This window comes from Sinocyclocheilus anshuiensis, unplaced genomic scaffold, assembly GCF_001515605.1.
Source record: "Sinocyclocheilus anshuiensis isolate Anshui unplaced genomic scaffold, SAMN03320099.WGS_v1.1 scaffold1269, whole genome shotgun sequence".
Classification (NCBI taxonomy): Eukaryota; Metazoa; Chordata; class Actinopteri; order Cypriniformes; family Cyprinidae; genus Sinocyclocheilus; species Sinocyclocheilus anshuiensis.
This window is the reverse complement of record NW_015549661.1, coordinates 64,901-78,140: the sequence shown is the minus strand read 5'-3', so window position 1 is coordinate 78,140 and position 13,240 is coordinate 64,901. Positions and strand designations below refer to the sequence as shown.

At 40.7% G+C, this 13,240-nt stretch overlaps 1 protein-coding gene across 10 annotated transcripts in view; it reads left to right on the top strand.

The window, feature by feature from the left end:
- The window catches only part of LOC107660272 (R3H domain-containing protein 1-like), a 49,513-nt gene that overhangs the window by 32,362 nt on the left and 3,911 nt on the right, over window positions 1-13,240 (top strand). For 6 of the 10 annotated variants that reach the window (XM_016449556.1, XM_016449550.1, XM_016449547.1 and 3 more), the window contains 7 exons: window positions 1,192-1,322; window positions 1,588-1,647; window positions 2,666-2,875; window positions 4,109-4,229; window positions 9,733-9,884; window positions 10,004-10,080; window positions 12,227-12,330. In XM_016449556.1, coding sequence (XP_016305042.1) covers window positions 1,192-1,322; window positions 1,588-1,647; window positions 2,666-2,875; window positions 4,109-4,229; window positions 9,733-9,884; window positions 10,004-10,080; window positions 12,227-12,330 — 855 coding nt within the window. The remainder of the gene's footprint in view (window positions 1-1,191; window positions 1,323-1,587; window positions 1,648-2,665; window positions 2,876-4,108; window positions 4,230-9,732; window positions 9,885-10,003; window positions 10,081-12,226; window positions 12,331-13,240) is intronic. The other 4 variants (XM_016449551.1, XM_016449553.1, XM_016449552.1 and 1 more) reach the window with 4 other exon arrangements.

Genomic DNA, 13,240 nt, shown 5'->3' with positions numbered 1-13,240 from the left:
CAGTGCTGTAGAATCGGTGGGCGGGGCTAAACGAGCAGTGCTGTAGAATCTGTGGGCGGGGCTAAACGAGCAATGCTATAGAATCGGTGGGCGGGGCTAAACGAGCAGTGCTGTAGAATCTGTGGGCGGGGCTAAACGAGCAATGCTATAGAATCGGTGGGCGGGGCTAAACAAGCAGTGATGTAGAATCGGTGGGCGGAGCTAAACGGGCAGCGATATAGTATCGGTGGGTGGGGCTAAACAGGCAGTGATGTAAACAGGCGTTGATCTTCTTCTGCGGAGGCGGAGTTTAGCCACACTATTACGTCATAGAACGGCACATTCCACAAGCTGTCGTTTTGGCAGATTGGCTTCAATATAAGCAGTTTTTAGACAAACGAGAAAGTTTTGAGTTCTGAAACTTATAGGATGTTTTAATAGTAAAATGACCTCTTAAATGTTAAAAGATCAAGGGAATATTGATTTCTCAGTTCATGACCCCTTTAATTTTAATTTTGCGTTATCTTGCATTGGTAATGAGCCTCCGTCTGTCAAGAGCTTATATCCCCCAATCAGAGCTTTTCTCTTAAATCGATATATTAACTGCTGCGACTAAATCCGTTCTCTTGATTTGTGCTTTATGTGAGAGTGCGGTAATTCTGATGAATCTAAAATAACAGTAATCATGATTATATATTTGAGCAGAGTAATCGTGATTAACCGTTTAGTGGTTATCGTTCGGCCCTGTGCAGTGTTCGTCTGAATGCATCCCCAGTGTGCTGCTGGGAAACTCATAATGAAGCCGTTGGTGATGCGTCCGCATTCAGATGGACGTGTGAAATATTGCGTCTCATTGGAGAGCGGTTTAAATATGCATGCGGCTGCGAGGACAGCTTGTAATGCGTTTACTGCAGGCAGCACGGCTGTGTAATTGCTTATTGACCTCTTTTAAGGAGCTTGCAGATGGAAAATGTCTGTCTTCTGTCGAGGCCTTTGTGTTCTGGAGCTCAATGAGGGTGTTTGTAAGACCAGACCGTCTCATGTGCTCAATTTGTCATCATTTACTGGTTTATATTTAGACTTCCAAAGATGTCGAGCTGACACGGAGACGCTCAGGATGCTCTTCTCTCCATTCACACTCAGCTGTATGTGTGTGTATATCTGCTCTGTTAGGAGCCTCTACTGATCTACAGTCCTCTTGACTGATCGCAGGTCAGCCGTTTCTGAACCCCGACGGCAGTGCTGTCGTCTACAGTCCCAGCGTGACCTCACAGGCCTCCAGATGTCAATCATCCGTAGCTCCGCCTCCAGCCGCTCAGCCCACCAATCACGTCATGGCACAGGTGAGTTTAGTGGCTCTGATGTCACTGGTCTGTAGGTCAGGTTTGATGCTTGTCCTGATGAATCGTTATTTAAGGACAGATGAATCTTCCTGCGCTCAGGCCTAGAGGAGCCATTCTGAATTAATCAGTGACATGTTCTTCTGATGACAGTAGAGCATGATGGTTACACTCGATAAACGTCATGTTGTGCTGTAAACTAACACCTTCTTTTTCCATCCTGTACATCTGGAACTAAATCCATTTCCTTCCTGCTCTGTGTCTTCAGCCTCTCTGGTCTGTCCAGCACCCGCCGCTGTCTTACCCACCGGTCCAGCCGTTCACTGTGGTACCTACGGCTCTCTCTCTACTTCCTGTCTCTCTCTGTTCACTTCCTGTCTCATCGCTCTGTTGTGTTTGTGCTGAGGATCTGTGTGCATCTCATTTGAGTAGTCGAGTGTTTCTCAACATCTTGACTCCCTCATCGTTCACTCTTCACCGTTGTCAATCCCACAATCCCCTGCTCAAGCCTGCCACTCGAGTCCCATAGAGCAGAGATTCCTTTTTTGTCAGCCGAACCTCTTTTAGCTAGTGTTTTCGTCATTATTTCAATAATTAACATATTGGCATGTTCATGGTGGTCACATGACATGCAGCCAAACAAATAAAATATTTGTAGTGTTTTATTTAAAAAAAAAAATAATAATTTTTAATTTAACATGTTTATGATTTACTAATTACTAGCAAAAAAATAATAATTTTTAATTTAACATGTTTATGATTTACTAGCTACTAGCTTTTTGATTAATTCATAAATCCCAATTTGGGAAACACTGTGTGCTGCAATTACTTTTTTTTTTTTTTTCTTACTGCATTTATATTGATACGAGTTGTTTGTCAGTTGTTGTTTTTTTCATTACTACTTTGTTATAACTATTTGTTTCTTTTAAAATACATTGACCTTGCCATGAAAATAGCTATAGATGCTGGTATGGCAATAAAAATAAGTAAATAAATAAACTGCAGGGATGCAGTAGGTTGGATATTTTAGGAAGCGCGTTCAAACCCATCAGGACTCACTAGGACGCACATCATGTGCTCTGATAACCTCTTTTTCTTGACCTCCCTCAGCCAGTGAACATCCCTTAATGGCTAATTAAAAGAGTGGGAGATGCTTTGAATAATTAATGCAGGAGCAGATGCTGGAATTAATATTCAATGAATAGAAAAGTTCCTTGTCTCTTCCCATTTCTGATATAATCCATACAGACTGATAAGAGCATCTCAGTGCATGCACTCTACATATGCACTCTGATAGAGTATTTAGACCGCTGTAGTGTGACGTCTGGTGTGAACTCTTCTCTCAGCAGGATAATCTGAGCGCTCAGTTTGGTCACATGATGCTGGTCCAGCAGGCCTCGGGTGACGGCCGTGACGCTCATGCAGGTGTTTATCCGCCGCCTCCACCGCCGCTGCATCAGACCGGATACGTGATGCCCTCGCCGGGACAAACTGTGGCCAACCCCGCGTTTCCCGCGCCCACCGTCAGCCAGCAGCAGAGCTTCATGCAGCAGCAGGTGTGAGACACATCAATCATCAGAGCTCAATGCCTGCTACAAATCATATTTCAAACAGGTGCTACCACATTGTTCGAACACACACATGGGGTCTGTCCCAAAATTTTTGCACTCGAACACTTGTCTATTTACATGACATACTTGATCTAAGTGTTCAAGAGGGCATGAAGAGCGCGAGTGTGTGTAGAACATTTGATTATAACTGATACAATAGACACAACTAGACAACTTATAACTAGACACAATACAGACTGATTCAAAGCAGCTTCACAGTAATGAACAGAACCATAACAGAGTTAATGTTGCAAACTTCATGAATTATGAAACAAACTCAATTTCAGCAGTAAAGCAGCTCTACAGAAGACAATAGAGTCATTATTCAGATCAATTCATATTGAGTTTTCTTATCTGATATTGCCTGCTATCAAATCAATATAACTGAAGAAGAAAGTCATATACACCTAGGATGACTCGGGGGTGAGTAAAACGCAGCCTAATTTTCATTTTTGGGTGAACTAACCCTTTAAGCGTCATTTTGGACACAATTAAAAATTTAAAAATACAAGTAACGTTTTTACAAATCTTTATTAACATATTTACATTTTCAATACGCTGCACCTTAAAATAAACTTCTAAATGTCTGTTCAGAAATTGATTGGTTTATTTCAGCCACAGAATAAAAATATAAAAAAGGTAAATTTGACATTTCTTCTCAAAATTAGAGTTTACACCTTGCAGTTCTGAGGAAAAAAAAAAGTCAGAATTGTGAGATAAAAGTTGATGTTTTATTCCATGGCGGAAACCAGCTTCCAAAGTAGTTCCTATGTAACAAACGTCAATCTAATTGTGGTGCTTCTAAATTAGCTGTTACACAGCAGTTGCATACATTTTACAAAATACACATACTTCTGCACCAATGCAATGTGCAACAGTTTATATTTTACTACCAAATTATTTAGTTTAACCTTCACTGAAAGGTTTTCCTCAATGCTTCACAATTTCTGGCACGTGTGTTCCTGAACGTGATGAATGAGCACTATTAGTGATGGTGTGTGTTTAGTGTGCATTAAGGGCTCTGAGCTTTGCCATTATTCAGACTTAAAGCGGTCAGTGCTTGGTATGGGCACTTGGTCCCTCAGAAATCACACACTGCAGCTGTGTTGCGTTCAGTGATTGTAGCCCGTCACATGGAGGTACTTCACTGGAGTTCACTGTGTGTTGTTCTCGTCACAGATGCCGGCGTGTTACTGTTCGCCCAGCCAGTTCCCAGTGTCTGGACAGCCGTACCGGCCCGTGGGTTCTGTGCCGTACAGCACTCAGAGTCAGATGCCTCCTGCACCCACGCAGCAGCCAGGTAAATCACTGCACATGCATACACACACCAGAGAGAAAACACCACACACCAGAGAGAAAACACCACACACCAGACAGAAAACACCACACACCAGAGAGAAAACACCACACACCAGAGAGAGAAAACACCACACGCCAGAGAGAGAAAACACCACACGCCAGAGAGAGAAAACACCACACGCCAGAGAGAGAAAACACCACACGCCAGAGAGAGAAAACACCACACGCCAGAGAGAGAAAACACCACACGAAAACCCCCACACGCCAGAGAGAAAACACCACACGCCAGAGAGAGAACACACCACACGCCAGAGAGAGAACACGCCACACGCCAGAGAGAGAAAACGCCACACGCCAGAGAGAGCACACACCAGACGCCAGAGAGAGAAAACGCCACACGCCAGAGAGAGAGAAAACGCCACACGCCAGAGAGAAAACGCCACACGCCAGAGAGAAAACGCCACACGCCAGAGAGAAAACGCCACACGCCAGAGAGAAAACGCCACACGCCAGAGAGAAAACGCCACACGCCAGAGAGAAAACGCCACACGCCAGAGAGAAAACACCACACGCCAGAGAGAGAAAACACCACACGCCAGAGAGAGAAAACACCACACGCCAGAGAGAGAAAACACCACACGCCAGAGAGAGAAAACACCCCACGCGAGAGAGAGAAAACACCACACGCCAGAGAGAAAACACCACACGCCAGAGAGAGAAAACACCACACACGAGAGAGAAAACACCACACGCCAGAGAGAAAACACCACACGCCAGAGAGAGAGAAAACACCACACACGAGAGAGTAAACACCACACAACACCACACACGAGAGTGGAAACAATATGCTAAACAGCAGCCAACATACTAAATATTACAGTCCTTTTAACCCTCTGGTGTTCAGTCATTTTTGACTGAATTTTTTTTTGTTTTGGTTTAAAAACATTTTTTTTTACTTCATTTGAATGGTACAAACCTTTGTAAAGGTTTTGGCACTTGCTATGCGAACACACACAAAACATGGACATGATTCAAAAAGGTTAAATGGTACTGAAAACATTTGTCACACTTGTGCTATGAGTGCATTGGAAATTAATTTCATCTAGTGGAAACGTTTGGTACTGCGGCCAAATTAAATCTCACTGAAAGCTCATTTTAAGATATCGTCCTCAAATTCGGAACACAACTTTGTTTAGATTTATGGCTTTGATTTTCTTGCAGTTTTAGAGTAAAACATGTTTTGGAAAATAATTCATATCAATTTTAAAAACAGAATTTTTGTGCGTTTTTCATAATAATAAACTTAAACTTCATTAAAAAAATGTAAAAAAAAAACTTTTTTCACTTCAGCAATAATCTTCCAAGTGTCTTCAAGCATTCAAGATTTACCAGTTTAAGTTGGAAATGTAATTTTCAGGTCTCTGCTCAAAAAGTGATTAAAGGGTAATAAATGGATCATAACTATTACATAAATATAATTTAGTACCATAAAAACCATAAAAATGAAAAATATTGAATCCAACTAAAATATAGTACATTCATTTCATTGAAATAAAAAAAGAAGTTTCCACAGTTCTTCTGTGTATTTGGGCTTTAGTCTCAGTAGTTTGTGTCTGAGACAAACTCGATGATGGTGAGATCTGGTTCATACCACAATCTCACTGGTTTATTGCAAGATTTGCAACATGAATGTTTGGGAATCTAGAACTGATGGATTCTACTGGCTCACTAAGTCAAGTCACTTTTATTTATACAGCGCTTTATACAATACAGATTGTGTCAAAGCAGCTTTACAGTGTTAAACAGGAAAAACGTGTGCTGATAATGCAAGAGGACAATAGAAAACAGTAAGTTTCTCAGTTAAAGTCAGTTGATTGATGATTCAGTGATGTCTTCATCCAGTTCAGCTCTCTTCAATAGTGTCTGTGCAGTCAGTCACAACTAAGCAAGCCAGAGGCGACAGCGGCAAGGAACCAAAACTCCATCAGTGACAGAATAGAGAAAAAACCTTGGGAGAAACCAGGCTCAGTCGGGGGACCAGTTCTCCTCTAGCCTGACGAAACCAGCATGATGTGGTTTAATTCCAGGCTGCAGCACAGGTCTGATTGAGCAGAGGCAAAGCTACTAGACAGACTGTTATCAGCACAGTGATGCACGTTCTCATCCATCGCTGCATCAGGAGGCTGTTTTCTTGAGCTCCTGTTGATTTTAGATTGTGTTAATAACTGGGAGGCTCAACACTCTCGTTCTTTATCCGCACTCTCTGTGTATTTGTTGTTTGGTTGTTCTCTCCTGTGCTGCGCGCGCGCACACACACACACACACACACACAGTGATTGTTGCAGGAAATGAGGCAGCTCCGCAGGGGCAGGAGATCGCAGCTCAGAGCTAATTACAGCAACGCAGGCGTTTGGCCCTTTAACACACACACAATACATGTTTTGTTTTGGCCGTATTGTTCTCTTCTGCGACCTGCGCGCGGCGACAGATGTTTGACTGCTTTGAATTGAAGAAGCTTTTCATGAAGCAGTGAATATCTGCGAGCGAACGTGAGGCGTCGGAGGTGCTGATGGGAATGGGACAGATGCTGTTGGAGCGGCTGGATGCGGGGCCGAGGCACTGTCTGAGACGCCCTACGATTCTCACAGTGAACCGGTCTCTTTTCCAGCCCCTCACTCCTCCTCGAACACTCGTCTGCAGGATCACGCTGCGTTTCAGTCCATCTGTGAGTCACACAACACTAAGCCTTCAATGTCTGTGCCGTTTGAATAATATGTTGAACTCGTTTCTCTTTTTTGGGTCTTCTTTAGTACTTGTTTTAATGTTTTTAAAGAAGTCTCTTCTGCTCATCAAGGCTGCTTTTATTTGATAAAAAATACAGTAAAAACAGTCAAATATTATTATAATTTAAAACAGCTGTTTTCTATGTGAATCTCTGTTAAACTGTAATGTATTTCTGTGATGCGCAGCTGTATTTTCAGCATCATTACTCCAGTCTTCAGTGTCACATGATCTTCAGAAATCATTCTAATATGCTTATTTGCTGCTCAAGAAACTTTTCTGATTATTATCAATGTTGAACACAGTAATATTTTTGTGGAAACCGTGATGCATTTTATTTTTCAGGATTCACAGATGAATAGAAAGTTCAAAAGAGCAGCATTTATTTGAAATAGAAATCTTCTGTAACATTATAAATGTCTTTCCTGTTGCTTTTGAACAGTTTAATACGTCCTTGATGAATAAAAGTATAGTTTTTTTTTTTTTAATCTTACTGACCCCCAAACTTTTGAGTGGTAGAGTATCACAGTTTCCAAAAAAATTTAATAATATTTATTGAATATTATTGTTTTTACTGGATTTTTGATCAAAGAAATATTGGTAAACATAAGAGACTTCTAAAAACATTTAAAAAAAATTTAATCTAAAAATGTTTTATATATTAAATCATCATGTGGTAATGTCTGTGTTTGTATAATATGCTAAATAAAAGCTGCTTGTCTCATTTGATTTTCTATAACTGGCTCTAGAAAAAATCACAAGATCACATCATTCATATCAAATGAATCCGTGTAAAACAGCTTCTGTCTCAAAACAGTCTGATATTAAAAGTTACAGATTTACACACTTCAGATGAGATCTGATTTCTGTTGGGTTTAATGTAATGAGAGCTCATTTCTAATAAAAATACACAGATGTGAATAACGTGTATTTCATTTGCATCGTAAAGGAACTTGTTGGTATAATGTCTGCATGCTGTGTGTAGAGATGGAATTATGATATTTGCCCCAAAAATGAAACCCTTCAGATGTTCCTGACTCCAATGAAAAGCATTTTCTCCTGTTCTGTACCTGCTTGCTCAGCTGGAGTGTTTAATTTGACATTCCCATCATGCTTTGCTCCTCAGTGGAGGTGAGAGAAAAGAGCTAAAAATAGCGCGCGTTCACCGTCTCCTCGCCGTGGGCCGTCCGTTTCCTTTGTCCCACTTCTGCGCTCATCTGGGCTAAATTGATTGCCGTCCCTTTGGCCAAAAGCCAGCAGAAATGGAAAACTCCCACAGGGCAGCTCCTCCGCGGAGAGCGCGTTTGATAGCAGCGTGGGGTTACGCGCTCCCTCCATAACCTTGACACCAATGCAAATTACCCCGCTCATAATGGGCCATGCCTGTTCTTACGCTGACACGCAGAAGCTTTCACAGACATTCAGGGAGCGCGTGCGTTCGGATAATGAAAGGCAGTTTTAACGCCGCTGTGAGTTAAAGCGTTCCGCTGGTAAGGGTTTCATTAGCTCTAATTGACGACATGAATCTGCAAACGTGCATCAGGTCCAGCTGCTCCGCAGTGATTTGTTGATCATGTTAGTCCAGATCTGATCTACAGATGCTTGTGATCTAAATATTTGAATAACCCTCATAATGCATTCAGAATCTGGATATTATTTTCACATTCCTTCTCCGTTTGGACCCGAAGAATCGTAATATTTTTCAAATAAAACCATATTGTATTTGATAAGCAAGTTCTCAATGAGTGAATGTGGAAAAATGGTCAAAGTTTTGAATGTTACCATTTTATTACTGCATTTACACCTTTTTTTTTTTTTTTTTTTTTTTTTTTTTTTTTTTTTTTAATGAATAAATTGAGATATTCTTTGAAATTTTAAATTATACATGAACCCAAAAAAACCTAAAAACTATGATGCAAAATATATTTATCTTTTTGTCAATATTGATTAGAAATTTTATTGGAATGTGTCATTGTATAAAATTTATAAGAACATATAATGTGAGAATTACCAGTATATTAACGCCATTAGAATAAATGGAATTTATAGCTCATGATTGTTTAAAAACAGTCCAAATTTTATGAAACATACATATTTATTTCTAACAAAACATTAATATTACTCTGAAAAGATTTCAAACTAAATAAATTCATTTTACTTGCATAAACGTTAACTTTCAAACGAAAAAAATGAATTATCAATTTTTCATGCTGCAGTGGTTCGCCAGTAGACAAACATATTCATATTCAAACAACAAAATTCAGTCCCAAAAGTGTGTGAGATACGGGGAAAAGTGTTTTTTGACACTAATTTAAGTTCATAGATAATTCTACAAAAAGTATTTTTGACATTAATGGTACTCCATACCGGGGTCCAAAATAACCAGAACACGAAACGTGTAACATTTTAAAATGATGATATTTCTTACAATATAATTGTAAAATATCTGGGAAACAAAGCTGTGTAAATGAGGGTCTTGAAGCGTTCATCAAGTTTCACTCGCTTACTAAAAACTATGCATTTTCCTAGAAATTGTTATTTGTGTTTTATGTATAATGCGTAATGAGAATAAACTTGTTGATTGACAGGATGATTTTGTTTTGTCAGTGCACAGTAAATGCTTTATTGGGTTTTTCTGTCATATTTCTTTCTGTTTGGTTTCACGTGTTGCTGTTGAAGTTCTCGTATCGCCGTGTTTCAGTCATTTCTGTACGTTTCTTCAGGTTACCAAACTGTGATGCCAAATCAGCAGCGGAGCTACCAGAACATGATGCATCCGCCGCAGAATCAGACCCTGCTCAGCAGCCCGCACAGCAGTATGGGAAATCAGCTGCAAGGCATGATGGTCCAGTATCCGTCAGTGCCATCCTACCAGGTGAGCGCTGCATTCATGTAATGACTCTGTCAGTCGAGTTAATCGACGACATCATTATAACGCATTAGTGATTATAAAGCGGTTTAATCTCTGTCTGTGAAATGTGTTTTGTGCCTCAGCAGCCCGTCATCAGCCATGCGTCCAGCATTCAGGTGTACTACAGCATCATTCCTCCCAACCAGCAGAGCGCCGGCAGGTGCGCATGCACCCATTCACTTACACCGGCAAACTGGACCATTTATTTGAGTTGCAGAAGAATTAAGATTCATCCAGATCTTCTAGAAACTACAGATTGGGCTGCGCGATTAATCAAAACCAAATTTAATTATAAATGAACAAAATAAATGAAGAGAGCTGTGTATCAGAGTGAAGCGCGGCACTGTGTTGTTTTGCACGTGAGCAGCTCAAAGCAAATCCTCACAATCTCCACCTCTGTGTCTGAGTTTGAGTCACTTTAATGTGCATTTGGGAATGAAACGTGAGCCAACCTTCACTCTATTCTTAAATACTTGGTAGTTTTTAATTTACAGTCAAATATTAGTGTGAAGTGACATGTGGCCAAGTATGGTGACCCATACTCGGAATTAGTGCTCTGCATTTATCCCATCCAAAGTGCACACACACAGCAGTGAACACACACACACCGTGAACACACACCCGGAGCAGTGGGCAGCCATTTATGCTGCGGCGCCCGGGGAGCAGTTGGGGGTTCAGTGCCTTGCTCAAGGGCACCTCAGTCGTGGTATTGAAGGTGGAAGAGAGCGCTGTACATTCACTCCCCACACCTACAATCCCTGCCGGTACGAGACTCGAACACACAACCTTTGGGTTACGAGTCCAACTCTCTAACCATTAGGCCACGACTTCCCTATCAAATATTACAATAGTAAAATATCTTTTTGTTTTTATTCAGTATTTTTTAATAGTAGTAGTAATAATAATAATTATTATTAGTATTATTTTTAGGGATGCACCGATATGATAATGTTCTCATTAGAATGTTATATACATGACATTCCCAATCATAGTTATTAATGTTGTGCACTGCTGTTTGAGCTGCGTGCGCTGAGCTAAAGATGATCACCGGTAAACTGAAGCGCTCTTTTAACTTAACCAAACGCATTCTATATGAGATAAATCAGATATACATCAAATAAACACAATATTACAACGTACAATTGCACAAAAGGCTGCAAACGAACAGCGTGCATCTGAAGTGTCTCTGAAGGAAATAATGCATTATTTATCGGCTTTAAGATATCGGCCAAATTTTCTAATCGGGCCGATACCGATAACAGAAAAAATGAGCATTTATCGGCCGATAACGATATGGTGGCCGATATATCGTGCATCCCTAATTATTTTATAGCTGTATTGATAAATAATCACAAAAGTCTGGCCAAATTGTGCAGCCCTATGAACAAGCACAGCAAACCTGGAATTATCGCATTTTAAATCCCAATTTTTATCTGACAAATTCCAATTAGATTTTTTCCTCAAATTGTGCAGCCCTACTACATATGGTGTTTTATTATACAAATTTTTTTTTTTTAACAGACGTATTTCATATGAAGAAAGCCAGTTGTCCCTTATTCTTGTAGCATTGCACTAGCAACGCCACGGTCACGGGTTCGATTCCCATGGAATGCATGAACTGATCAAGTTTGCACTTTAAATGCAATGAAAGTCACTTTGGAATAAAGCATCTGTCAAATGCATAAATGTCAGTCTCAAAAGAAGCAGAGGGCGTTACAGTGACATTCAGGACTGGGGAGTTAAATATAAAACATTTATGTGTACCGATTTCCAAAACAGATCTGGAAAGTGTCATAATTAGGATGTAAAGCACACAATATTGTGACGATCCGCCGGTGGAATACTGAAGCTGATTGAGTGTGAAACTGTTGTAAAAACCAGGTGAATTCAGAATGATTTGACACGTGTCTGCTGACGAATGCTCATATATTTCTTTAGAATATAGAATAGACTGATTTAATCTGCTACAAGCTCAAAATGAGAATGGTTTCAGTCTGGTGTAGAACGGCTCTATCCGTACGGGTTAAACAGGTTAGTTCTGCGTCGTCTCTCGGTGATCTTGACTTTAGTAGGCCACGCTCAGGATGATTTATAAGGCCAGAAATGCAGCTGGTGTTAATATAACGCGGCGGGTCCCGTGAGGGAGCGATCTCGCCGCAGCACATGCTTCATATGAAGCGGCTCACAGATGGGTGAAGGGCTCCTTGAGCTCATGTCCTTATTAAAGCGCCAGAGCCGCTGCAGCGCGGTGAATACTGATGATCTGTGTAGCTAACGTGTTGAAGCCCATGTGTTGGTCTCCTCAGCTCCTCCGTGGGGTTCCTGCCTCCTCCAGGAGCGGAGCAGATGCCGCTCCACCGCACCACGGCACCCTGCGGCTCGCAACAGATTCCCACCCAGCCGTGCTCAGGTACAGACCATACGCCACTTCCTCTGCTTCTGCACTACATTCACACGGTGAGGTTCCCAGAGTTAACATTTATTTCAAGTAACTAAAATATTTTTTTGACGTTTTTTAAATTGGTAATTAAAAAGTAATTCCTGTGCTGCTTTGTTCTTCTCTTAAAGAAGGCCTTCACGGCTCCTGTAATTCTCATGTGTCCTCCATTAATGTGAATGGCTTCTCTCTGATCGCTCGTCTTTCATAACTAATTAAAAGAGGAGGCTAGAAGCGCTCCTCAAATACTCAAAAGAGATTCTGTTCCCCTTCTCAAGTGTCTTGTGGTTTAATTTGATCGGAGGATTAAGCGGCAAGAGAAAGAACGTCCTTTCAGACGTGTAGCGGCTCTTCAGCGCCGACACCACGAGACGTCTGGATATCACTCTTCTGTTTCAGTTCAGCCGTTTCATCAGTTAAATCATCACTCGTTCCTCATTATACACACATATCATTGATAGAATATCATCGTCTTTTTAATATTTTCTTTTCTTTTTTTCTGTTTTCACTTTTAGTTTTGTTGTGTGTCATTTTTATTAGTTTTGTATTCATGTGTATTTTTTTTATTTATTAGTTTTAGTTCATTTAGTCTCGGTTATTTTAATACTTCAAGTTAAACGAAAATAACCCTGCTTTGACCATGGCTTCATAATTTTCATAATGTTCACTGTTATGGTGCTTACAAAGTGAAGGTGCCAGAATAAAAGACCAGAGGTAACGGCTCAGTTTGTGTTTTTATGATTCTGATGTTGCAGGCATTGTGTAATTGTGTGTCTGTGTGTGTGTGTGTTGTGTCTGTGTGGTGTGTGTGTGTGTGCTGTGGGGGTGTGTGCGTCTGTCTGTGTGTGTGTGTCTGTGTTGTGTCTGTGTGGTGTGTGTGTGT